Here is a 27874-nt window from a genome sequence, read left to right as displayed (position 1 = left end):
TCTCGGTCTAAAAAAACGTCCGATCGCGAGACCGTCTTTTAACCAAATTTGAATTCTCGTCCGCTGGTTAAGCCGCCTTAAGTTCTTTGTCAGTGTATATTCCGGTCAGTTCTTCTTGTCACGTGATATCCGATTATTCAAAGTTGCATTTCCATAGTCAAAATGTCCTCAAACTTAGTTTTGAAGTCTTTGTGAAGAGCATTTAAATGTTGAATGTCATTATTACCCTGGAAGTTTTTCAAAAATTAGGGACACAAGTTAGGGAACTAGGAAAATTCGCGGCTTCCAATGTGCAATGTTTTGCTTGAATATATAAATTCTGACGAGAAAAGGAACGTAGACTCTATTTATATACCTCAATTAACAACTTTATGAAATATAAAAATACAAATATAAAATAAGTAATTTCTCAGTCTATTTTATTTGTGTTAGGTCTATTGTGTCACTAACGGAACTCCTAAATGTTGACTTGAGGTTAATGGGGCTCCGCTCGTATGTACCCCTATTTAAATCTCGTGGACCCCCAAATTTTTTTCTCGCTGACATACCCCTAGCATGCCGATATGGACCCCTGGAGGTCCATATAGACCACTTTGAGAACCTCTGATCTAAAGCTAGCAGGTGGCTCGAATCCACTGGTCCTTCAAACCTCACCAATCTATTTAATACTAATACCACATCATCTACATCCACCCCCGACGAAGCTAGCTTAATACCCCCACATTTAACCTGATAAAGTCAATAAAATCTTGTATAAACGAGGCCCCGAGACCACAATGACACAAGTCGTCACGGAATCCCCGAAGATATCAAAGATCGTATTGAGGAGAAAAAATCACATACGTAAAGACTGACAAAATGGGTGGAATCCCATCAATAAAATGCACTTCAACGAAAGATAAGAGCTAATATGTAAAACTATGCATTTGTGCATAATGGTTCAGGTGAGATGAATTGATTGGAATATAACTGTTGTATTCAATTTTTGCACCTTGCACCCCTAGCGGCAAAACACAGCGATCAAGAAAAAACTCGTCCTAGCCTAGCCTCGAAAAAGCCCGACCCAGGGGGATCCTATTTTGGTCACAAGTCAGTTCAAACCTACCACCGAAGAAATAACAATTCACCTGAAAATACCCAAGTTGTGAGTTGTATTTAGTAATACTTTCAGTTCCATTCCTAGTATATTTAAAATCTTAAGATTTTGCCCAGTAGTAAATACATTTTCAATCTAGATCTCGGATTCCGTTCCCGACTGCGATTGACTTACACTCATTTTGCTTCTTTGCTGAACTCCTTGAAAGGCCCTTGGCATGACAATTGTATCCGGCTCTCATTTTGAAATACATTATCAAAATACTAGAAGAAATTATCCTCGTAAGTACCTACGACTAGAATCATTTGTTCGCGAAAATAAAAAAAAGACAGTAAATTTATAATAAAACAAGAGTGACTTAAAATTTATCGTTTAATCAATAACAATAATATTATATTTGAACATATATTATATTTAGATAGGCAGCATACCGACATATTTTAATATATTAAGTTTCACTCCATCATTCCACCTTTCTTCACAATGCAATCATCACTACTTTCAAACATAAATATTTTGTAAACAATAAATACCTTATTATCTAATTAACAAAACATTTGATCTATTAGGTATGTACAGTATGTTGTCAGCACGATTTTAACCAGCGTTTACGGAGCATAGTTGGAGTTAATAATGTAGACGTCCTTTTGTGGTTCGATGATATTTTTTAACAAATAAAAAAAAAATGTTTTTCCATCACACGTCGCCACTGGGAAAAGCCTAGCGGGTCACGTGATATGCAATCCGTTTCGTTCCAGCTGCACCGAGGCAGAAAAGACAAAGCGCGTATCACGTGATCCGTTGGGACCGCATCGGACTATAAAATGACCTGTCCACATTTTTTACTCCAAATATGCGCAGGAATCGCTGTTTGAAATCCTTCGGGTACATGCTCTGGGGACCCCAATCTAAGTAGTAACTATAGGCCAATTTCTCTCACCTCAAACATTGCCAAAATATTTGAAAAAATTGTAAAAAAACAAATATTTAAATTTGTTAAAGAAAATAATATTTTAAATGCACATCAATATGGTTTTAGAGAAAATATGAGCACTCAAGATGCTATCGTTGACTTAACATCTGAAATTTATAAATCTTTAGATAATAAAAAAAAATGCATTGGAACATTTGTCGACTTAAGAAAAGCATTTGATAGTATATCACACTCTAATCTTATCTCGAAACTAGCGAAAATTGGTATAACTAACAATGCTTTAACGTGGATTGAAAATTACCTTTTTAATAGAGAGCAATTTGTAAAGTTAAATGGCTCTCTGAGTGATTCGCAGACCACACATTTTGGCATCCCGCAGGGAACTGTTCTAGGTCCAATTCTTTTCATCATTTATGTCAACGATATTTTTAATCTCTCAATTATGTCTAAACTTATTTCATACGCTGACGACACAGCAATTTTAACTGAGGGATTAACTTGGAATGAAACCCAAAGAACAGCAGAGTTAGATATAAACATACTAAAAAAATGGTTCGATAATAATTTGTTAACACTTAATACTGAAAAAACTTTTATAATACCTTTCACCATTAATAAAAATTCATTCCCTGATAATTTAAAGATAAGTATACACTCATGTAATTGTAATAGAATTTCAAATTTATGTAAACCTGACTGCTCTGTACTTACTGTTAAAACTAATGTAAAATATCTAGGTGTAATTATAGATAGTAACATAAAGTGGAAATTACAAATCAATGCAATAGTAGAAAGATTAAGAAAATTATTGTACATTTTTCTTAGAATACGAAACATACTAAATTTTAAATTATTAAGAACCATATATTTTTCACTAATTCAATCAGTATTACAATACGGAATTGTTGGTTGGGGTGGAGCATTCAAAACTTCTCTCTTACCTTTAGAAATCATCCAAAGAATATTAGTAAAAATAATTTTGAAAAAACCGTATGATTACCCCACAATTAGATTATTTCAAGAATTTAAAGTCCCTTCACTTCATATTATTTATAAAAAAATAACTCTTTTTCAAATACATAAAGATTGTTTCAACATTGACAACTTAATAACTTTTTCGAACAGCAATAGACAAAGTATTCTTGGCTCTATAACTATCCCGCGCTGTAACACCACCACAGCCCAACAATTTTATAAATATTTTGGTGTCAAATGGTTTAACCAATTACCTCTTAACTTAAGATTGGAAATGAATTATAAAAAATTCAAAAGCTCAATAAAAGCACTATATCAATAGCACATTAAAATCGTTTATACTTAAAAAGACAATATAATCTCTCAATTATTATTATATTGAAATCCTTTTCTCTTATTTCTTATTCTTATCTCTTTCTTTCTTTTACATCCTTTTCTCTTTTCTATTTGATAAAATTTTGTTACATATAAAATTTTTATTTTGTTATATTAAAAAATAAAAATTCTTTTCATTATCATTACACTCTCTGAAAAAATATGTTAAATTACTATTTACACGCGTTTCTCCGCCTTTTTAACACGAGCATTTGCTCTAAAAAAAGGTGTATCACGATGTACTGTAATAAAAAGAAAATAATCTTAATGTAATGTAATAACATGTAATTGTAAATTTAATATTAAATAAAAATTAAATATTATAAAAAAAAAAAAAAAAAAAATGCTAATACATCACTTATAATTGCATAATAAGCTTTAATTTCAAAGATTTGATGATTGAACAACGATTATGAGCCAGTCACGCACTTGGAGTGTCTAAACTGTACATTGTTTTTTCTTATTTCGTTATGTTGTTCTATACGTAATGACTATTTAATATATTCTCTGATTTGAACATGGGCAGTAAATCAAAATCAGCCTCGTAAAAACAAAGTTTTTTAAACTATTGGTATATAGACATTAACTTATACATACATATCATACACACATACCTGCGACCACTGTACTGAGATAATATTATTGTCCTTTGTCCTACCTTCCTTTCCATTCCTGCTCATTTTATGTGCCCTTTGGTAATCAGTATATTGCAATAACCCGAACCGCTCACAGTAAAACCGCATCCGCGCGAGATCTCATCTCCCTTACCTTATGACATTATCGGTCACGCCAATATCGTGCAAGCCGCTTCGTGTTAAGTGACATTGTTGTGAGGAGAAAAGACAGGAAGAAGCGAGTGCCCTTTCCTAATGGTGAGTCCTTCCTTTATCCATACAACAAATATTGTCTTATGTGCAGTGGTCATTGCTCAATCATCCAAGGTCCTTCGACAATCATTTCTTACACTATCATAAAAACAACTTCATAACTTCTTATACACCAACTATAATACATATATTTTCAATTGTTTACCTAGTTGCGCCATCTCTTGGGCCGGTTAGTAGCTAATTTCAATTTTTTTTGGTGTGACTGAGGATTGAACCGTCCTCCCCAAGAACTGGAGCCAACCTCGCTAACAACTGCGCCAAATCGAGATTTTTTCATTAATGTGAATACCGCACAAGAGTCACAACTGCTCCCAACCGTTTGGAGCCAATGTGACTATGTCATCCCCAATTGGGGTATGTTGTGAGGCTAAATGTAGTTGTGAGGCTAAACGATACTGAGAGTATCTTCTACTCTTTGTGGATAGGATTGGGTAGGACCGACATTCGTTTCGCATACTAACTCTCGTAATGTCATCCAATTTCAGAGAAGTGCATATGTTATGTCCGCTTGTGTATTTGTGATTACCACTAAGTTGACAAAACGCATTTTTATTGACAACGAGTCTATCTGCCGAGTTTCAGCTCGATCGTATGTAGGAAAGTTAAGTACGATTATTTTTTTAAATGACCACCGTACAAGTGCCATTGTATATCAAAGTCTTAACTCCACCTTAGATTCAATACGATAATTTTACTCTTTTCAATTACACGACGCAGCAAAAAATACGTGCGATCACTCCAACTATAAAAAACGACTAAGTAATATTATGAAATATCACATAGTTTTTCTACTCCCTTTAAGTAACGCAAACATTACGCTGCCCTAAAAATACTCCCAATTTCAAAATTTTACAGCATTTTTTTTACCACCACTCAACAATATGTATTTCTACATAATTTAATTTCAACACAACCTCACTGATGCTCTTACATTTTTAATCGCAGTTCAATAATTCCTCACAGCAATTCCCCGGTTTCTGACGATTTTCCAGTGATATTTCTGGACTTGTCGTTTTCGAAGTATTCTAGAATCTCGTTCATAGTTCTGCCTTTCGTCTCTGGAAGGAAGAATACGGTTGTGATGATGCCACAAAATCCAGCCATGGCGAAGAACCAGAAGACGGAGCCGCTGCCGACGATGATGACTGCAGAACCGAAGAATTGGGCTATGATGAAGGAAACGACCCATACCCAAGTCAACAGGATGCTGGTGGCTAATCCTCTAGTCTGGAAGATGAAAAAATCAAAATTAACGTCAAATATTTTGTGATCTTAAATAAACGGGATGTCAACAGTTCACTTACAATGTGTCATAATATACTTTGGACGCGTCATTCGCCAAATTGCCAAGGCTGACTAGAGTACAGGCCTGGAGGCGCGACCATCAAATTATGAAGTCAAAGCTGTAGCTAAGTAAACTTTACCTTTTACAAAGTAGTAGCACAAGTCATCACGAACGGGGAGGGCATCCGATGACCGTGTGTTCGGTGAGTCAAAATATGATTTGATCCTTTGATTGAACACATACCTGAATCATGAAAACTTCAGAAGTCAGGCAGTAGGGGATCGGGCCAGCTCCCATAGCGAAGGTGAAGACAGCCACGGACAAGGCCAAGATGGGAATCCAACTGATGGAAGATACGTCCGTGCCAGACTCGCTGAGGAAGAAGTACGTGCCCATGGCTGCCATGGAAAGGGACACGGCGAGGCACGAGGACGTTAGAAGGACCTGTACCAATAAAACGTAAGGTTAAATGTTTAGTCTTAGAGGAATGGGAAGAGCACCGGCATTAAAAACAAAACAAACTATTTAAGTGACAGCCCATACCTCCTGCAACACCAAAAATGGTTCGTACAGGGTCGCCTGTTATTATTCAGAATGGATGTGATGGCCCAACGTGGCATGACAAGAGGTACGGTGCTGCTAAAGCTCTTGACATTTTCAACATTGGCCTTGAAAGTTTGAAGAGTCATATTAGCAGGATCTGTAAATTATATTATTATTTCACAAATTATTCACTTTTCAGTTGTGTTCATTAATGTTACATGTGTATTGTGAAAAGATTTTGATAAATCAGCAGGTATTTCACGTTAAAAAAAATATAAGATATTGATTTCAAAATACGGACGATGACAAATCTTGTGGGGCATGAAAATATGTTTTTTTTGCAAAAGCTTCCATCAAGACATGAAATTTCGGTATATGGTTCAGAATTCTAATAGTGCCACGAATGAGACCATGGCATAGGACCCATTGTGATATTTCCGCTATTTCACCTTATTTCCTCGACAATTATATTCCAATTTCTTTTCAGTATTTTCTTAACCTTTTTACATTTCCTACGGCTATTTGTATATTCCACTCCCAACAGCCGCAATTCTGCTTTTGTCAGGTGTGGGTGAGGTGAAAGTTTCCTACTAATAATCCTCCTGTCCCTCTTGATGAGTTTAAATCCATATCTAGTTAAGTTGTTGTGGAAAACAAATATTTAAGAAACCTCTTCCGCTGTTGGGAGGGATGGATACAAAAGTACAACACTCCTGGGCACATTAACCTCCAGATTCCAGATACCTTTTTCCTTCCCAGAACTTCCTCCCCTTCCTTTACCTAAAAATAACCTTCACACAGCGTTCCCATAGATGATACAGGCCCTAATGTATTATAATGTGTGGAGCTAATGTAAAGAAAGTTATACAAAATCTTACGAAAGTTATACAAGTATTTATGAAACATAATATAAATATGGATAAAAGTGATGTAGAAGAAATACATAAATTGTATTTACCTTTCTCCCCAGCCTTTCGATCAAGGAAGACGCCACCACAGATCCAAAGAATTGAAGCAGTCCGACTATGATACTGGAAGTGGATGGCGACAGACTGCTGCCAGCCCTTGCGAAAATGTCGTTGGAGTAGGTGATGACTGCAAAGAGACCCATGAAGCACTGGATTGTGAGGAGGGTGCAGATTACAGCAAAGGCACGCCTGGTAGGTGCTGAACTTACTGTAAAAGAGGTGTAATGGATTGTGAACATTTTAATGCGTAACTGAATACTTAATTAATTCAAATTATTGGCGTGAAGAAACGGAATCGTGTAATATACAAAAGAGAACTAAAAGGTGTGGGGAACAAACTAACACAATGCGGCGATGGGGTCTAACTTTAGTGATTTGCTAATAAATATATCAGATAGTCTGCAGGCGACGCACATTCATTCCAAGTATTTTATTGATCCTTCATGACATCTGCTTACGCACAGCCATCCCTTTTTTCAGTGGTGCGCGAATCCCTCGTCATCGTCAGATCTCGTGAAAAGGGTTTGACTTATTTATAAAAACCGAATACATAGTTCTCCATTTCATCATAGATACGTGCATCGGTTTTGTCGGTTAACAGTAAGGACAATCCTACTCGGGTCGATAAGAAAACATAATTAAACTTAATTAAAATATTTAGTAAGATTTCCAAAAAAAAACATCCGAATTCCTAACCTATCGATTGCCATTTCTGATTCGTTGTTCTAGGCATGCTCTCTAGGTATTGCAATACAGCATGCTCGCAGAAACTAGCTTGATTCCCTGCGCATCGGTTCTCCATCGACTAACTCAGAGAAGACTTAGTTAGAATTTGTAAATAAAATAGTAAAACTTACTGAAAATTTTCCATGACGGGACGTTTTCCAAACCAGAAGTGGCGTTTCCCATATCATCTGAAAAAATAGAGAGCGTACATAAAGGATCCGAAATTAGGCCTACGTTAAAATTCGTTGTTCGAAAAAAGTTTTCCTTTGAACAGTTTCATTTCTTTTCTTATTCCCTTAAATTATAATTACAGAGAGAAATTTTATGCATGCAAGCAAGGCCACACAAATCGAGTCCTCACGGTCTCAATATAATTCAACTTACAATTTGCGAAATCTTGAATTATACGTTCACGATTTGATATCTGATATTTTAAAGCCCCGTAACTCATGGTGGAAAGGGCGTTGGGTTGATCTAGAAATGAGAGACAGAAAAATCTATGCAAATTCATAACGCACAGCTCAGAGAGTTTTTGAAAAAACCGGTTGGAATTTTTTTTGTATTTTTTGGCAATGCTTACTGTTTACTATGAAGTGAGAATCGACAGCTGTGTTCTTGGCAAGTTCTACTTCGCTCTTCAGGCTGTCCAGCTCTTTTTCAATCATTCCACAATCTACTGGCAATTCCCTCAGCCAAGAGAGAGCTTTGGCAGCTTCCTTTAAGAAAATAAAATAATATTAAACTTCTTTTTAGTTATATTTTTTACTTACACATGGTGTATCAGCACGTATACTAAGGATTTTAACAAGAGATATATATATATTCGAAGTTTTAAAAAAAAACGTAGATGTCATTTTGCTGTCCGATGATTTTTTTTTCAATTAACACGGGCCGAGAAATGCAAAGCAAATTATATTTCTCACAAGGAAGAAATCAAGCACTTAGAAATTTCTGATGTACCAACTACCAGGCCGTACAATTTTACAACAAAATATCGAATCAAATTATTGAGATTAAAAATTTATTAATTTTTAAAAAAGAAATTAAAAAAGTATGTCCACCTCAAATATTGATGTTTTATTTGTGTTTTTATATTTAAGTTAAGTAAAAATTATGTTTGCAAATAATGCTAATTTTTATATAAATATGAAAAAAAAATTGTTTCTAATCGAATCCGAAAAATAATAACTGTTTTGAAAGGTGACGAAATACGAACGATTTTTTTAAATTGCTCACTTTATTTTTTGTAACTAAAAATACTTGTCACCTCACTTTTTATGATTTCATATAAAAATAATGAATTCAAATATAATATTTTTTTTTCAAATTGCGCTGGAAACCTTTGGTTTCATAGAGGTGTACATTTTAGTACTTCTGTCTTTAAATTAAGGGTTTTCCAATAAGAGGTGTTATTTTGATATTCAATCGTAAAAGATCAATGGTTTCGTTGCTTGTGTGGCACGTAGCGCCGTCTTGTTGAAAGTAAACGTTGTCCAGATCAATACCATCCAATTCCAGCCATAAAAAATCATTAATCATCTCTCAATAGCGCAATCTATTCACCGTAAATGTTGCTCCAGCCTCATTTTCGAAAAATTAAGGTCCAATGACTCCGCCGGACCATAAACCGTACCAAACAGTCACACGTTGAGGATAGAGAGGCTTTCCAACAATAACTCTTGGGTTTTCCGAGCCCCAGATGCGACAATTTTGCTTGTTGACGAAGCCACCGAGGTGGAAATGGGCCTCATCACTCAAGATGATTTGCATTTGATTCACTCAAGTGAATTTTAATAATTTCAATGCGTTGTTGAAGCGTTTATCGTTCCATTTTTATTAATGGCGTAGTTTCTACTTGTCAAATGTCAACAAATGACAGCTTCAAAAGTAACATCTAATGAAATAGCGGGCTATTCAAAATAACACCTCTCATTGGAAAACCCTATATAAAGCGTTATTATAAAATTATAAAATTCAAATGCAATGTTATCGGTTATCACCATACATACGATATAAATAGAACACTGAAAAGGTACAAGATAAATAAATAAAGTTGTGATTACATATTTATAACATTGATAATGAAATGGCTGTGACGTTTTACATGAATATTTGACTTGTTATTAAACAACGTTGAAATTAATTTATGATCTGACATAATTAATGCGACGATTTCTTTCATACAAAATATAGGATTAACCAGCTGACTAGCTAACCATCGCGCCGTTTCCTAGCAGGGGTCGCAGAAATACCGGCCGCCGCACAGTGGGCTGAAAATCGCCTTTCATAGACATAGAGACTTGAATTTTCAAGGGTATTTTTTTTGGCTAGAAATGGATTCTGCTGATCATCACTATGCTATTAAATTTCGTATGAAGCAATTGTGTGTACAAATGAAGGAGGAGAGATATACTACTATTATATCTGGGTATATTATAGGCTTACAGTGTAAATAAAATATTGTAAACTAGACAAAGCATACTCATATGTAAAGCAGTTAAGCATTAAAATGAATCATCAACATAAAAAAGTTTTTTTTTAACTTTTGAGAATTTAAAAAAAAATCGCCAGTTGCGCCACAATACGAAGTATGTCAAAAAATACAAATAAATAGTAGTATACCTGTGTGTAAGGATGTAATGGTAAACCTTATGATTCCTGAGATAACCTCATTTGTACACGCAATTGCTTCATACGAAATTTTATAGCATAGTAATGATCAGCAGAATCCATTTCTAGCCAAAAAAATACCCTTGAAAATTCAAGTCTCTATGTCTATGAAAGGCGATTTTCAGCCCACTGTGCGCCGAACAACTCGGTTTTAGCACACACTCCTTGCTTCATTCACATTGCATTCCCTTTTGTTATGCTGTCTATCGACATGGTCCGATTCAAGTATTTATTTATTTTGTACAGGATATACATATTGTATATTTGTAAAATGTTTTGAGTGTCCAACTAGGAGGAATTTCTGTTTTAGGACAGTCAACTTTGGTTCAGTTGATCGTGCGATGTCTTCGACTTATTATATCATTAACCTCCGCACTACAAATCCTTTTCATAGACGTTTCTTTACTATAGTGACCAATGTACAGGAAAAGAACGGACGTGTGCTCTGCAACATTGTTGAAAATGATATGCTTAGATTGCTCAGGGCAAGTTGTTTTAAAGTTAATATTCAAGTTATGTGAATGTTTCATTCATGAGGTTGTTTTATCCAGTTTAGATTTTTCCTCGTAAAACACAATGTAACGTAAAAGCAGTCTTGTAAATACAACCATCAAATGGTAATAGTAATAAGACCATATGAGCAGCAATACTAGTTAGCTATACACATGAAAGGTTATTGTTATAAGCCCTATCTAGTTAGAGGATTGCGAAAGGATCCACAAAATCAAAAAAAAAATCATGCATTCAATCAAATTGCCCACAGTGGAATAAAAACAGAACTTGAACAGAACTTTGCACAGAATTTTAATATTATCTTTGAAATTTTATGAATTGTTCAAATTATTGTAAACAATTGACCATAATATTGTTGTATATAATGCTTTCGTAGGCCAATTACGTGTATATATTATTTATTTTACTATACAAAAAAAGTTATATCAACTATTTGTTTTTTAATCCTTTATTTTAATTTTTACATGTGAAGTGTTTTGTTGTTCCCCTCACTTTTTGTATCAAGTGAAAGATAGGTGAATGCTTTTATTATCTGGTATTTGCGGTGTCTTTGTCCAAAGCTTGTGTTTACAATCGGAGTTTTTTTAAAATGTTTTTTGTGTACGCTTGTCTAACTGGCCTATTAATGTTAGTTATATATGTTAATCAATAATGCATTTAACATCAGCACTTACATCAAATCTATTCTTCTTCACCAGGAACAAGGGTGTTTCTGGCATCCTCAACATGAGAAGCACAAAGATTACAGGCAAAGGAATCATCACAGCAAGCACCGTGGTATAGCTGGCATACGCTCCCAGAACGTACATGAACACGATGCCGATGTTGACGGTGAACACCATAAGAGAACTGAGGGCCCCTCTGGTGTGGATGCTTCCTACTTCGGAGGCGTACAGTGGGGAAAGCATAAAGAGACCTGATGCAGCAACACCCCCGAGGAATCTGGCCACCATGAGGCCTATGGCAGTGCGCCAAAGGAGCTTCAACAACCAGCAAGCCTAGAAGCAAAGACGATTTATTTTTGAAATAAGCTTTCGTTATTTTGACCTGACCAGATATGATAAAATCACAGGATAAGGTATTCTGTTCTGGGAAATAACGCTTTCTTGAAAACGAAAAAGCTCATACCCTTGAAAAATCACGAAATATGACTTTAGTTCTCAAGATAAACCGTAAGAGATTCAAACACATTTCAAATACAGAATATAAATTAGTTTCAGGTATAGAAAATGTAATATTTTTGAAAAAGCAGTTTTTTTGTTTTTGACGCATTAATGAAATAAAACAATAACCTTGCTTATAACCACGAATTTTGTTTAATTTATTAAGACCGACAACAGTTCACAACAGTTGCATGTTTCTCCTGAGAAGGCAAAGTCTCGTAGGTAGTTAAAAAAATTATTGCACAAAAAGAGTACAAAGGGTATAGCTTATAGGTTACATCCTATTTCTTCCAGCTAACCCAACAAATACACATTATATTACATAACCCAACAATTACATGTTAACAAATGTATGTAAATAAAAAATTAAGAAATAGAGGTATTTAATTTATGTAAGGTATTCATTTAAGTTGTAGTGACATTTGTTTAAAAGAAATCTTTTTAGTGTTGATTTAAATTTAAGTATGTCGGTTATTTGTTTGATGCTACGTGGAAGGTTGTTATATACTTTAATGGCCATGTAGTGTGGTCCTTTTTGAAAAATAGTTTTGCTTGCTTTGGGATTAATAGGTTTTCTGTGAACCTTGTAGCGTGTTTTGTGTTGAGTTTTTTTGTGTGAACTTTTCTGGAGATGATCGTACTAACAGGCATAACACCATTATATATATGTCCGTCACTGTCAGAAGAATAAGATTTTTAAAAATTGGTCTACATGAATCCTGGTGATCAGAGTTTGTAATTTTTCGTAGGCACCTCTTTTGGATGATAAAAACATCTTTGGCTCAGTAAACGAGTTTCCCCAAAAAACTATTCCGTATTTTATCATTGAGTATAAATATCCATAGTATGCTGTGATTACTGACTCGATGTTTAAGATATTTTTAAGGGTGCCTAGAACAAAAGAAAAGCTACTGATTTTTATAACAACTTTAGATATATGTTCTTTCCAGTTTATATTTGCATCTAGTTGTATTCCCAGCACTGAACAAGTTTGGGAAGGTTCGATATGATTGTTATTAAAGTTAACATTTATGTTTATAGGTGTAGCTTATACTGGACCAAATTTTAGAAGTTCAGTTTCGTTTGTGTTAAGCGACAGATTTTGTGATAACAGCCAGTTTGCTATCGATTGACAAGTCTCGTTAACATATTTATTAAACTCGTCAACATCTCCAGTACATTCAAATAACATAGCAGTGTCGTCAGCAAACATTGAAAATTCTGTGCCAGCAATTATTGGATGTTCGTTTATGTACACAAGGAAGAGGAGAGGCCCAAGAAATTCACAACAGTTGCATGTTTCTCCTGAGAAGTCAAAGTCTCATAGGTAGTCCCAAAGATATTAGAAGAACGAGATGTGCTATGCGCAGTTCGTACTGAGTGGAATTGTTTTGCCGAGTGTCGCCGGTTTTGTTCACCAATACTACTGCACACCTTCGCTTGCGCTAAGGTATCCGCACTAATACATAGAACAGATTTCTGTGCGTACACGTCCCGATACCGTTCAAAGTACCATAATTAGGTAGTACTCCGGCTACGGTCCGGCGGCCAACATAGCATATCTCGTTCTTCTAATATCTTTGGGTAGTCCTATCAGTTCCCTTAGTGAGTTTCTGTCCATATCGAATACTTCCTAGTTTGTTCTGTTTATGAGTACTTTGGACTGTCTCATTCCGGGTACCCTCTCCCATTCCTTCCAGTGTCGGGACTTGACCAAACTTTCAATACGTAGTTTGATGTGACAGTTTCAAGACTTACCAGGTAAGGAAATGCAGTAGCAATAGCAGCAGTCTTTCTGCCATATCGATCAGCTAACCATCCAAACAGCGGTGTGAAGGGGATGGCTCCAACGCAGATGAGTGAACCCACCAGCGCAGACTGGTTGGGAGTAAGTGGTTCGTCCAGGGGAGAGTCGGGCCCAGACAAAAGGGCCAAGGATGGGGACACCCAGCCAATGGAGCAGCCGTGGCAGAAGACGATGATGTTTACTAGAAAAGAAGACAAACATTTAAAACGCATGTCATAAATATTTGATACCATTTACTACGTCGGAGGTGAAAATCTACTAATAAAACTGAATTCAATTGGAAGCATCCAGATGAGCAATTCAGGTTCTACTCAAGGATAAGGAATTCTCTAAATCCTTAAAATTAACGATTTTTCCGCTGTCATTCGAGAGAACTTTAATCGCAGTTAACGAAAAAGTCGTTTATTTTAAGGTTAAGGACAATTATACTGCTGCCATCCGAGAGAACTGGAATGCGCTAAGGTTAAGGACATTTTTTTATCCCTAGAATCTTCCCTCAGAAGGAGACAGTATTACCACTTATATTTAATTTACCCTATGATGACTGTACTCTTTAACACTTGTTTTGATGCTATGAATTTTCTTGTCCTCAAAAATGTTGCACTCATTACGGAAATGTTTTATAAATCCATAACTAGGTCTTGATAGTTAATTTGTGTTTTTTTTTCAGTGGAAAAATGGCGTACCCATGGACCAAATCAATAGGCGTACCCAATATTGGGTATGTTTGGAGGTTGAAGGAAGTAGAGATGGGGTATAGATGAGAAGGAAGCAGTTTGGGAAGTATTAAACTATTCAAATCTGATTACTAAATACACAAAAAATAACGTTAGTGAAAAGTGAAAATATTCACAAAGAGAATGCATTTTTTTGTCGATGAACTTAAAAGTCGCTTTTATCAATGACGTTTTAACACAAAGTATAGGCTTGTAATTGTCTCGCCGTCCTTGCGCCTCACAATTTTTACCTCAAATGCGTGTTTAAAATTTTACCTGGCTATTATAGACTTATTCACACACGACATCCCCCGAGACGACAGATGGAACTTATCAATCAATGCAGATGAGGTCAAACTCTACATTTCCTTATAATTTAACAACTGACTTCAAAAATCGAAATCGACATGTCATTGAATGGAAAGACATCTCACCATATAGACATCTCAGATATCTCCAAAGCCTTTGACAGAGTCTGGCACCGGGCGCTTCTCGGAAAGTTACCATCGTATGGGATCCACCCAACCCTGCATAGTTGGATTGCGGACTTTCTGAGGGGAAGAACAATTCAAACCGTGGTTGACGACTCTTCTTCCTTACCGCACCAAATCAATGCGGGGGTGCCACAAGGATCTGTGCTGTCTCCGACGCTGTTTTTATTGCACATCAACGATCTCGTTGAATGTGCACCAATTCACCGCTACGCTGATGACAGCACCGTTCACGAGGGTTATCTTTTTGACAGGCCCCCTTCCACCTATGATGTCCGAACAGCTCGGGAAGTTTTGAAGCGTAAAATTGACCACCACCTCGAGATGGTTCGTGCCTGGGGTAAGGCCAACTTGGTCAGTTTCAACGTCTCAAAAACCCAAGCGTGTCTGATTTCGGCAAAGAGGGAGATCAATGACTGTCTGGTGCAATTTGATGGGAGCACTCTCCCCAATAAAGACTCCATTGAAATGCTTGGAGTTACTATATCAAACCAGCTCAAGTATCGGGGATCCATAGAAGCCCGAGTAAATCAGGCCTCCAAAAAGTTGGGGCTTGGAGAGGCTCTTGTACAGGGCTAGGAGATTCTTCAACAGTGACCAGCTGCTGACCCTGTACAAGTCTCAAGTCCTCCCAACTATTGAATTTGGGAGCCACCTTTGGGTTGGTGCCCCAAAATACTTAATAAACCTGCTTGAATCTGTGCAAAGGAGAGCGATCCGTCTGATTGACAATCCGTTGTTAACAGACCGATTGCCTTCTCTAATGCATAGACGCAATGTAGGCATGCTGTGTCTGTTCTACAGGTATTTCAATGGAGCCTGCTCCAAGGAGCTAGCAGCATTGATTCCTGATGCACCGGTGCACGTGCGCGAAACTCGACGGACAAGAACTGAACACCCGTTCACGGTTGACGTTGGCTTCATGAGAACGGGCCGTTTTTACGACTCGTTTTTGTGTAAGTCGGCTCGTATGTGGAACGAGCTACCGGCATCTGTTTTTCCTCCCGTCTATAATCCGAGCCTCTTCAAGGCCCGCATTAACAAATCCCTTCCTACAGCCCCTACCTTATTCCGCCTCACAACGCCGTCCAACTGGGTGGTGACATAGTTCCCCTGTCTGTACACTGCACTCTTGTGAGGTGTCACATAAAAAAAAAAAAAAAAAAAAAGCCAAGATGCACGCGCGCATGCGAAAGGCGATCTTTTCAACATACGAAGCCCGCTACTTCCCAGAACCAAACTCCTCATCTACTACTCGCTTATTCGCCCGGATCTGTCATAGGCGATTCCTGTATGGAGCAGCATTTCACACTCGGACCACACGAAACTACAAAAGCTTCAAAATCTTTGCATTATCTAATGCTTGCCAGAAGATTCAACAAGTGCAGTCCTCCGGTGAAGAAGCAACTTTTCCAAACATACTGTATGAGCTATCATCTACACTAGCGAGCTATGGACGACATACACACAAGGCGTCATGAACACACTCCGAGTACAGTACAACCACGCATACAGAGCCCTATTTGGCCTCCCCCGGCGATGCAGCGCCTCACAGATGTTCACCGAAGGAAGGGTGCATGGGTTCGCTGCTTTGATGCGCCACAGAATAGCCGGGACGAGTCAGCGCTACCAGAGATCGGACAACACTCTTGTCCAGGCCGTTGCCCAGTGGCAGGGAGCGCCTCTACACCAGAGATGGAGAATTTCACTCAAGCCACCATAAAGTCCTAAAGTGTTCATTAATTTATTAATTTTTTTTATGTATTAACTTAAATGTAAACTTTTATGGCAGGCAGAGCATTATACACACCGCTCTGTCCAGTTGCAATAAACATTATTATTATTATTAAAATTACATACAACACGAGACTCGGAATCAACATGAAGATACTACACGACCGAGAGCAAATACCAACTTTGTACGAATTCACACACAGACTGACTGAACGTTTTTACAAATCACTCAGACTAAACGATAACTAAACTCATACGAGACATCGGACAATACAATTCCCCGAGCGACTTTACCTTTAGGTACACACACAGACTACCTAAACATATCCTGATGGACCACACCATACCTGGTCTGACTCAGATTCAGATGCGGACGAATAAATAACGAGCAGAAGGTATTTCCTAATCTCCCGACTTCCTTCCCATTTATATAATATTATATAATTTTTGTCTATATGTATGTTTATTCTGTATCTTCCCATAAGTATATATAAACATAAAAACAGACACACACACGCACACCTCAGAATGCTGGACATCATATACCGATGTTACTGAAGACCACCAAGTGTTTGAAGTTGACAGACGTCCATTTCCTTTTGAATATGGTTTTCTGTGATTTCCCATGTCTGCACAGGAGAATGCGGAGGAATTCCCTATACTAAGGCGTAGCTGAATTTCTCCCCCGATCCCAACACAACACAAACAGACATGTAAGTAGTAGGTATGTATGGAAGAATATTGTTCTCCAAAACATGCAATTTTAGTAGGGTTTTTAAGTAACAATTTTTTTTCCCTACCGAGAAAATACAATGTCTCTAATAAGTCTATAATAGCCAGGTAACATTTAGCCTTCGTTAGAAGTCAATTTGATTGCAATTCTCCTGTCTGGAACCCACATTACAATATTCATGTACAAGCTATTGAAAAAATACAAAATAAATTCTTACGTTTTCTAAGTTTTAAAATGGGTAATTCTTAAGAAATCGGGGACGCCCGAAGAGTTGGGCAATATCATGAGTCAGAATAACAGTTTGAGAAAATTAATGAATGTATGTGAAGCAAGGAATGTGTTCCAAGACCGATTTGTTTGGTGCTCCATTCTATCTGCATACTCCTGTGGTAAAACGATGTTATGGTTAATTAGCTAATTAATTAAATAGCTACACGTTCTGCACAGCCGAGACAGTGTTATTAATCTTGCTATCGACCGTCATTTAATTGGCATAGGTCGTGTTTATTTTATTATTATGTATATACGGTTATCAGAAACTCGTAGTACAAGCGGGAAACTTGATGAATCTACATCAGAGGTTCCCAAAGTGGTCTATATGGACCCCCAGGGTCGATATCGGCTTGCTGGGGGTCCTTGTCAGAGAGAAAAAAATTTGGGGGTCTACGAGATTCAAATGGGGGTACATACGAGCGGACCCCCATTTATCTCAACTCAATATTTAGGAGTTCCGTAAATGACAAAATAGACCTAACAAATATAATAGACTGAGAAATTACTTATTTGATATATGTATGTTTATATATCGTAAAGTTGTTTATTGAGGTATATAAATAGAGTCTACGTTCCTTTTCTCGTTAGAATTAATATATTTAACCAAAACATTGCACATTGGAAGCCGCGAATTTTCCTAATTCCCCAACTTGTTTTTGAAAAACCAGGGTATTAATGACGTTCAACATTTAGATGTACTTCACACAGACTTCATAACTAAGTTTGAGGACATTTTGACTGTGGAAATGGAATGTTGAAGAATCGGATATCATATGACAGGAAGAACTGATCGGAATAAGTACTAACAAAGAACTTTGGGGCAGTTCTGTAGGGATAGCTACAGAAAGAAATTCCCGTTGCTTATCCTGCTTCATTTTCATTTGGTGTAATACCTCACAAGGGCGCACAATGCAAAAACAGAGGAACTATACCGCCACCCAGTTGTAGGGCAGGCAAGGGTAGGGAATCTTTTTACGAAAAAAATAAATGATCATCACATGGGGCGTTAATAGTTTTAGGAAAATTCAATATTTGGCAGGCAGGGAGTCTACGGAAAAAATTTGGCAAGTGGTCTACGGGGCAAAAAAGTTTGGGAAATTCTGAACTACATAATCTAGGCCCGGTATATCAGTTGATTTTAATCTTTAATGGTCGGAATGTCAAGCCTAGCCAATGAGGTATATAGACGGAGCAAGCATTGGCGTTCGAAGTATGGGTCATGCATATCGGATCATTGTCCGATGTGAGATATCACGGGCATAAGTCGGTTACAAGCGCTCCGTAGGCGATAACTTCAAAATGCCGACATGCACGCTGAGATATTAGAGAGTATAACCTTTCATCGGTAAAAAAAGGCTTTAGTTTTTGGCTTGAGATTTCCTGTTGGATTTTGAACGAATACAAAGAAGTTCGCTGTTCAAATTGGGACGGCGTCGTGTGCAATTAGTTGTTTTTTATGCTCGCGAACCTCCATACCCCATCGTCTATTTTATTTTGTGCTTATTGATTATGTTTTATTTATTTCAAAATTTGGCGTGGCTGGAGGAAAATATATCCAAATGGAACGCTGGGGATTCGTTGAAAAGGTTAAAAAATAAATAAAATAAAATATTTTAATCTTCCATAATGTCTTTTTCTCTCTCCCTATTTATATTTTCAAATCTCGAATTTCAAAATCTTTCAGAAAACCTTTATCAAATTACTGTAGTTTAAGTATTTACTATTTTATAACCTTACATTTAATTATGTATGTACTACGTCCGTCTTTAGACTAAAACTCCTCCAGGAAGATAGTCACAAAAAATAAAATCTTTTTCCTGGGTAATTTAAATTGATTTTCAATCGATGAATATAATAGCCCATTCTTTTAAACTCACGCAATTTACGTAAATTTCGATGAAATGGATGTATTCAATCATTTACATAAAATTTGTGAATGTGATTGCTAACTCCTCGGCGTCTAAAAAAGGAACTATTCTGCAGCTTGTCAAGGCTGGTGCGGCAGAATTCCCACTTAAATTTGAGAGGACTATCGTAAAAAGCGAGGATACAGTCATGGCGAACCCAAAAAACTTTTTTCCTTTTTATCAGCAGCTGATGAGTTCAAAATCTTTCGGAATCAGGTCTGGCTCAGCGAATTGTTAAATAAATTAAACAGCTGCGATATTAACCTCTTAACTACAGATTTTGGAACCAGGTCTACCTAGACGCATTGTAAAATACATTAAACAGCTGCAATACGACAGATTTGGAACCAGGTCAAAAAATTGTAAAATACATTAAACGGCTGCGATATTAACCTCTTGACAACAGATTTTTTTCAAATTTGACCAAAAAAGTTCAACCTTCAGACTAGATTTACTCGAAAACGATCCAAATGATTCACTAGTTAGCCGCTTGCCACTACGAGATTCCGGACACCGTGAATAAACACATAATTCTGGCCTCCGTGTAGGTCATTGATAAGACTAATCATCAAACGTTATTAGTGATCATAATAATCATATTTACCAACTTTTCAATAATAATAATAAAATCAAAAAAATTAATATCGTAATACAAATACGGTCATCTATGGAGGTACCCCACATGAAGTATCTTATTCCTGTATATTGTTTCATCTCTGTAAATCATGTACTGTTTGTTTCTATAATATAAAATAAAATGATGGCGAAGAACTCATGCAAAGACAGATGCGGATAGCGACTTTATTTTTACTACTTAGAGAGGCTGTTAATGTATGTATTCATAAATACGTAATTAGTATTTGCAAGTGGTGATTTAACATTATTATTTAAATAATTTTAAATAAAAGCTTTCTCTGGACGCCCTTTAGAAGTGCAATTAATGTATTTTCTTCAATATGTATCAACTTGTTCCTATTTACATGTTTCCGATATCGCGCGGTAAAGTTGAAAGTTCACTAGTTTCATCAAAATGAATGTTGCGATGTGAAAATGCGCTTTTTTTATCGTAATCTACCAACAAATGAGAAATTGCCCAATAATTATAAAAATTATGTTTCGTATTTAAACATCAACCTAAAATAACAGAAAAAAAGATTTCCACTTATTAAATCTTCAGTCCTCAACAACGTTCTGTCAGACGGTCGTAGTATTTCCGCTTTACAATAAAATCCAAATAAAACGATATTTTTGAACGTGTCCGAAAACTAAAAACTTCTTTAGAAAAGTGATGAAATAGGCTTTAATATTGGTTCCATGATAACTCCTCAAAATGACAAATAAACACACCTACAAAAGGTGAAATAAAGTCATGAAAAGTGTTGAAACAAAAAAGTTTTTGTTTCATCACTTTTCATAACTTTATAGCACTTTTTATAGGTGTGTAAGAGGGAGGTGTGGTTTGAAATTACTTCCAGTTATTTCGTATAATTTCCTAATCTATGAATAATTGAATAGTCAAGGTCCGATTACAGATCCTTGCTTGACACCCTTGCGAACAATTATTTAACACTTTTTAAAAAATCGCATTGTCTTACACACGAAAGCTTCGATTGTTCAGAGACAAGATTTTATAACTTTATAGCATACCTATAAGTATGTTAAATTGCATTTTGATGAGTTATCCGGTCACCATTAATCTATATACATAAACTCACCATTCGCCACAATCTACACTCTACACAATATCTGACCTGATGAAGGACACTATAACGCTATCCGAAACGTTGGCTAAAGAAGGAGGAAGCGGAACACGTCATTATAACAAAAAAATATCACTATAAGTAAGGAGGATTCCCATTTCCCACCGCTAGCATCAAGAATGTTATTACTGTAAGAATAATCATTTTATATTTATTGTGTTTTTAGTGCTTTTAAAAGTGGGCGTTATGTTGTTGTTAATGTTGATAACAATGCGTATAATTAATATTAATTTATTGAATTTAGATATCGGGTGAATTCTGGAAACGAAATTAAATTAATATTTTATGACGCATAATACATTTATACATTTGTTTAATCTGTTCTAATGAGGTCATACCTTGACATGGAATAAATTTCTAAAGTTCAAAACACGGTCGGTGAATAAACTAATTTACCCATTAGGTTATATTAAGTTGTTCAACCCATTTTATATAAGCCAACCGTCAGCTTACCTATCCTAGTATTAGCATGAAGGTATTTTTTATTTTTTTTATTTTATTTGGTACATTATTTTGTTACAATTTATGTTTTCCAGTAATGTAGGCCTCACTGGGTGGCTTGCCCGTGCTGAGGCCTTCATTTTATAATATGAAAATCTTATCTACATATTACATTTAAAGAGAAGATAGTAAATTTGAAAAGAAAATAATAAATTTAAAATTAAGAATAAAAATACATAATAATACATTTAAAATTAAAAAAATAATACAATGAAAATAATCTTGTGTGTTTGTGAGTGATGTGTGTTTATGTTGGTTTTGTGTGTTACGCGTAGGTTTTATTTTTATTTTATGCTATGACATTTTGGTAATATTGTCTTTTTTGTTGTTTAATCCATTTTGTAATTTTGTGTGTGAATTTATTTTTATTTTCCTCAATTTTAATTTCAATTTTTAGACTGTTGAAAGCTTTTATAGCATGGTATTGGTAGTGTCTTTGTCCAAATGTTGAATTTACTGTTGGAGTTTTAATGTTTTCTTTGTACGCTTGTCTAACTGGTCTGTTAGTGTTATTTTGTGTATGTTGAAATTTATTTTTTTTGTTAAAAATGTAGTTTAGTAGTGTTTTAACGTATAATTGGCGTATATCTAGTACGTCACAGCTGTTGAATATTTGGTCTGTATCGGTCAGTCTATGTTTTTTTAGTATTACCTTTAAGATCGTTTTCTGTCCGTTTTCTATGTAATTGATAGCCGAGTTTGTTGCTCCTCCCCAAGCAATAATTCCATATTCTATTATTGATTGGCAGAGTGCAAAATATATTGTTTTCAATTGTTTTATTTTATATATGTTTCTTATGTTAAGGAAAATGTGGATTGTTTTGAGAAGTTTATTTGTGATATGTTTGATGTGAGGTATCCATCTAAGGTTATGGTCAATTACGATTCCTAGATACTTTATTTGTTCTGTTTTTTCTAGAGGAGGGCAATCGCAGATGTTGGTGTTTAAACATTCGTGTATTTTTATGGTGTTTGTATTGTTTTTTGGCTGTCCCGTGCTATTTATACTGTATGTTGTGAATTTTGTCTTTGATATGTTAAGTTATAACTATATTATAAGTTATAGTTATATTAAGTTTTATATGTTATAACCTGTTAGAATGAAAAACATAGAAAGTAAGATAGGTAGATTTTATTTCGGTACTAGCTGAAGTCCCCGGTGTTGCCCAGGCAAAATTATAGATTTGTATAAAAATCAATCCGCAACCGTCTGCCCGGTATCCGTCACAGACATTATTGTTTATTTAAATTGATGGAAGATTTTTAAATAGATAGCTAAAGTAAGCCCGGAATTGCTAGGGTTTATTAATGGTTTGAAGTAAAGTTTTGAGTTTGCGAATTCTAGTGTAGTTTTAAGAACATTATGAGAATCAATAATCTATTTAACAATATTAATTTTTACTGTAACAAATCTCCACGAGAAACTTATAAGTATCTACTCGCAAATAATAATAATGCGTTAAGAAAATCTTTGAAATTACTTCCGAATAATTTTAAATAATTTCCTAATCTATGAATGGTTGAATAGTCAAGGTCCCATTACAGATCCTTGCTTAACACCCTTGCGAACAATTATTGAACACATAAAAAGGGCATAGCACATGAAAGCTTCGCTTGTTCAGAGACATGATTTTATCAAACTATATATATTTGATTTTCAAATGTGCAACGTTGAAAAATCACCTCAAGGGCGCTGTACAAACTTATAATACATTTCTACAATGACCAATGTTATTACTTAACTATTTATGGAGATAATATACAGTACAATACTTACCTGGTAGGTCACTTGAGATTAACACTTAATTAACATTATCTAATTGTTTATTAGCGAAATTTAGTACAGGATTTAGGACATAATTGGAAAATTGAATATAACTGGAATATCTCTTAGGAATGGTATATTTAATTTAAGGGTACGACAGCTTAAAAAGGTAAGTTTTTAGTTTAGACCTGAATTCTGTTGGGCTTGTTATGGATCTTAGTTCCGGAGGGAGTTTATTCCAAGCCTTCGGCCCAGATACTCCGAAAGCGCGATCACCAAACTTAGTATTTGGCTTGCGCATAGGTTTTATCAGTCTGCCTACAGCGTAACGTGAAAAGCTTTGCAAGTTTCGATATTTCCACATTAGAATTGTAAAGAATCGATTCAGTAAGTATATACGACCATCAATAATGACATATCCTGGCAATGAAACTGACATACATAGGATTATCGATTAAATAAAATATATTACAGTATGAAGGGCAAAGTCACAGAGTAATCAATAGAATAATTATTATACTTACTGACAATAGCTGCTATATATTGGTTTTTGGCACTTGGCTGCAACTCATTTTTGGAATCCATTTTGCGATAAAAAAATGTAAAATATCTTCTTAAAAACACGAAAATTTATTCGATAAACAATTAATTATTGGTATCAAAAAAAAAATAATAAGATTTTTAATGAGTTTTTAGCATCCTCTTAAGGTTCGGTTTCAATTTTTCTAAACTTTGTTTGGAGCAACTGCCAATTTTTTATTATTTTTTTGAAACATATTGCAATATTTTTTTGCAATGGTGGTCGATCGAAGACACTCGTACTCGTACTGGGGTGCTGTTCGAAAAGTTCCGTAGTATAGTAACTCTGTTTTCGCAGATAACGGATGATGTGTGACGCCGAACTGTCAGCGTGACAGATTTAGCGCACTTTTTGACAGTTCAGATACACGTGGTCGGCGCAGTTTCTGAAAATTGTTGCATTTTCCATTGGCTGAATTTTGCGAGAAGGGTAACCTAGTTTTAATTTTGGTATGAAATTTTTTTTCTTTTATTTTTTTTTATTATAAGACTATTTAAACATTGTACATACAAAATATGATGTTAAATATATGTATAGTTAGTTGTATTTCTTAGTCCTCCTCACTTGGACGATTTGTGCTGAGGCGGACTAAAGTTATTATTTTCTGTTTTATTAGTTGTCTATGCCGTTTTTAACGTTTCGTTCAGAGTTTTTTCATTTGTATCCAAGTCCTTGGAGACATTTACAACCTTCTTGGTAAATAGGTACTACAATACTACGAACGATTTATTTTGTCTTAGAAATAGCGACTATTTTCGAATATCTTTAATAAATTACGAAAAAACATCTTGTTGTAAGTCTCATGTCAGTCAATTATTAATTCCTTGAATTTGCTCCACTCAACATTTCCTAAAAATATTAGGATCCGATTTCTTGGAATAACTTTTGAAGGTTATGAATATAAATGTAATCTTATTAAATCATTGAAGAAGAAGAATTTAATATTAATAAATCTGAACGAAACATAAAACATCAAATTGAAATGTAACATTCGCAACTGGGTATCAAACCCAGGACCTCTATCTTACCAAAACCCTCTGAGCTGTGAGCTACTGAAACCTGATTATTTTCCGTCATATTTATGGATCTCATATTTCAATTTTAAGATTAATTATTAATTGTCAAGGCAAGGCTTTAATTTTTGTTTGGTGCAAGTCTAAATGATTTTTGTTTGTCTTTTCACGAACGAGCTTTTAATATATTTTTGAAATACGTACATCCAGAGGCGGATTTGCAGTCTTAGCCGCCCTAGGCCCCAGACCATGTAGCCGCCCCTTTCTCAGTACCCATCATATTGACCAGGAGTATCCAAACTTTTCAGTAAGGTCCTAGGGTCAAAACCGTTTTAATTTTCCTGCCATTATCATTCATGGTTCATGGGGTGAGATTTGTCCAGGTCTTGGCGGCGGATACGTCTGCCCACCTGCTGCGTGGCGGGCTGAATCGAGAGAGACTGGGTGAGGGAGGCCTTTTGACCTTTCCAGCCGGACTATCTTGACCCATCGCCTTGCACCGCAGTTGGAGGGATGTATTCATACGTATGTCACTCCTGGACACACTAATCCCCAGATTCCTACCCACCCCTCATACATTTTCCTTTTCAGAACTTCCTATCCTTCCCTTCCTTAAAAAGACCCTCCACACAGCATCACCTAAGATGACAGAGGTCGTGAGGGAAAATATTTTCCTCAAAGCCTCCTGTGTGGAATTAATGTAAAAAATACGGTTGCTAAATTCGCTAGTTCAATTACTGTATAATTGTCAATTGTCGCAGGCCGGATTGATGACATTGGCGGGCCGTTGTTTGGAGACCCCCGATATAGACTATAGACTACATAATGAATTTACTTTATTGACAACTTTTATCGAAATCGATTCAGAAATTTAGTTAACTATAATAGCTGCTAGTATGTAATACTTTCTAAGGTTTCAAGGATTTGAATAAAACATTTAAAACAGTTTTAGGTTTAATTTATCTAACTAGTTTCAGGTTTATTCTCATACAATAATATATAAGTGTTTCACAGTTACAATTAGAGTTGCCAGATACGGGCTGGATAAAAAGTTATTATTAAGTCTCCAAACAAATAAAAGAAATCAGCACCTTTTTTAAATAAAAATCAACTTAAGGTAAGGTGTGGCGAGGGCGGCTGCGGGGCGTGGGGGCGCGCTGTGTGCTGTGTGTGAACACGCTCTTGCATATCGCTATTTCGTACGTAGAATATTTAGTTACTTAGGAAGTAATTTCTTGTTATCATCTGTGACTTTTTTGTCACGATTGGCCGCCCCTAATATCTGGCCGCCCTAGGCCCGGGCCTACATAGGCCTAAGGGCAAATCCGCCTCTGCGTACATCTGTTTTTTAATTTCACTTTTGTTTTCGTTCATGAATGACTGCAAATCTTGGTAGCGAAAATTAACCCACTTCCCGACAACACATCGAGCGAATTAACTTTATGGAGATTTTGAAACTCGGTAGATATACTCGTTGTCGAAGACGATATATGTATTGCAGTAAAAACCTTAATTTTTAACTCGTTAATTTTTTTATAAATATGGTGTAACTCACTAACTAAATTAAATCCTTGGCTATGACTCGACATTATCTTCCTCATGTAAAATTCTGTCATATGTCATTGCTTTGAGGCGATGCGCTACGTATTATTTTAAAATCATGTGTTTTTGGTTTGAAAATTTGGTCGCCTAGAAATGTTTCAGATGCTTTAATTAAATACTGCGAGTAGAATAGATCTTTGCCTTTGAAATAATCGAGTCTTTTTATAAGCCCAGAAAAAAATAGTGTATAAGCCTATGAAAACTGCTTTAACGTTCAAAATCTACTACTTACGAACCCATTTTCGGTCATGGTTTTATTTTATAATGTGGCAATTTAAGTTATTTATAAAATGATTAAAAAACATTTAAATATTTGTGCCTGAACATCCACAAAAATAAAATAAAAGGCTTTTTTTAGCCATGTTTTTTTCTTGCATAAATCAAAACAGGTGGATGGTGTGAAGCGGGAATTTAAGCCTTATCGCCATCTACGTAAGGTGTTATTGATAGTGGCTCGATTCAAAACATTACACAATGTAGTGCATCGCCTTAACCATGTAAAAAGACATCATAGATTATGTTTTCGGTTATGACGTGTTTAGTAATGTTTTAGAAGAATAGAATTAAGTGAATACGATAAGTTGTTAGTCATTTGAATAGATGACAAAAACCAATAAAGCGAATGAGGAATCATTCAGCAATCTCAGGACAATGTTTTAATATACTATGCGCGATAATGGAGGACATTTTTAACTAGGAGAGAATTGTGCGTGAATTGGAACCCAATGCTTTGGACCAATCAACAATAACCAAGCTAAGTTAAATTAAAAAAAACTCAACATAACTCACACAATATTTTAATAGAATATGAAAAATACAGTAATGTGTTAAAATAATCTTAAAAATATAAGAAAAGG

General features: G+C 35.6%; 1 protein-coding gene across 2 annotated transcripts; it reads right to left on the bottom strand.

The window, feature by feature from the left end:
* Positions 1 to 3961: 3961 nt before the first annotated feature.
* On the bottom strand, positions 3962 to 24634 carry LOC149410350 (facilitated trehalose transporter Tret1-like). Of its 2 annotated transcripts, XM_089648566.1 has the most exons (9): positions 24347 to 24634; positions 13894 to 14123; positions 11647 to 11970; positions 8370 to 8505; positions 8174 to 8263; positions 7921 to 7977; positions 7054 to 7271; positions 5796 to 5996; positions 3962 to 5494 (listed from the first exon to the last, which is right to left on the bottom strand). In XM_089648566.1, the coding sequence occupies exons 1-9, from the start codon at positions 24405 to 24407 to the stop codon at positions 5225 to 5227; spliced, it is 1587 nt and encodes a 528-aa protein (XP_089504692.1). In that variant the 5' UTR covers positions 24408 to 24634; the 3' UTR covers positions 3962 to 5224. The 2 variants fall into 2 exon arrangements, with proteins under 2 accessions (XP_089504692.1, XP_089504693.1); XM_089648567.1 differs by lacking the exon at positions 8174 to 8263.
* Between the last annotated feature and the right edge of the window lie 3240 nt (positions 24635 to 27874).

This window comes from Hesperophylax consimilis, chromosome 28, assembly GCF_061612785.1.
Source record: "Hesperophylax consimilis isolate HC1 chromosome 28, BYU_Hcon_1.0, whole genome shotgun sequence".
Classification (NCBI taxonomy): domain Eukaryota; kingdom Metazoa; phylum Arthropoda; class Insecta; order Trichoptera; family Limnephilidae; genus Hesperophylax; species Hesperophylax consimilis.
This window is presented reverse-complemented; position numbering and strand designations above follow the sequence as displayed.

What these genes read in the sequence shown, in the direction of transcription:
- LOC149410350 (XM_089648566.1), bottom strand. Translation starts at nt 24,407, where the DNA reads ATGGATTCCAAAAATGAGTTGCAGCCAAGTGCCAAAAACCAATATATA. An exon ending in CTACTGCATTTCCTTACCTG is followed by an intron (nt 11,971 to 13,893) that starts GTAAGTCTTGAA and finishes CTTTGCTTCTAG; the next exon opens with GCTTGCTGGTTGTTGAAGCT. An exon ending in TTCTCACTTCATAGTAAACA is followed by an intron (nt 8,264 to 8,369) that starts GTAAGCATTGCC and finishes TCTCATTTCTAG; the next exon opens with ATCAACCCAACGCCCTTTCC.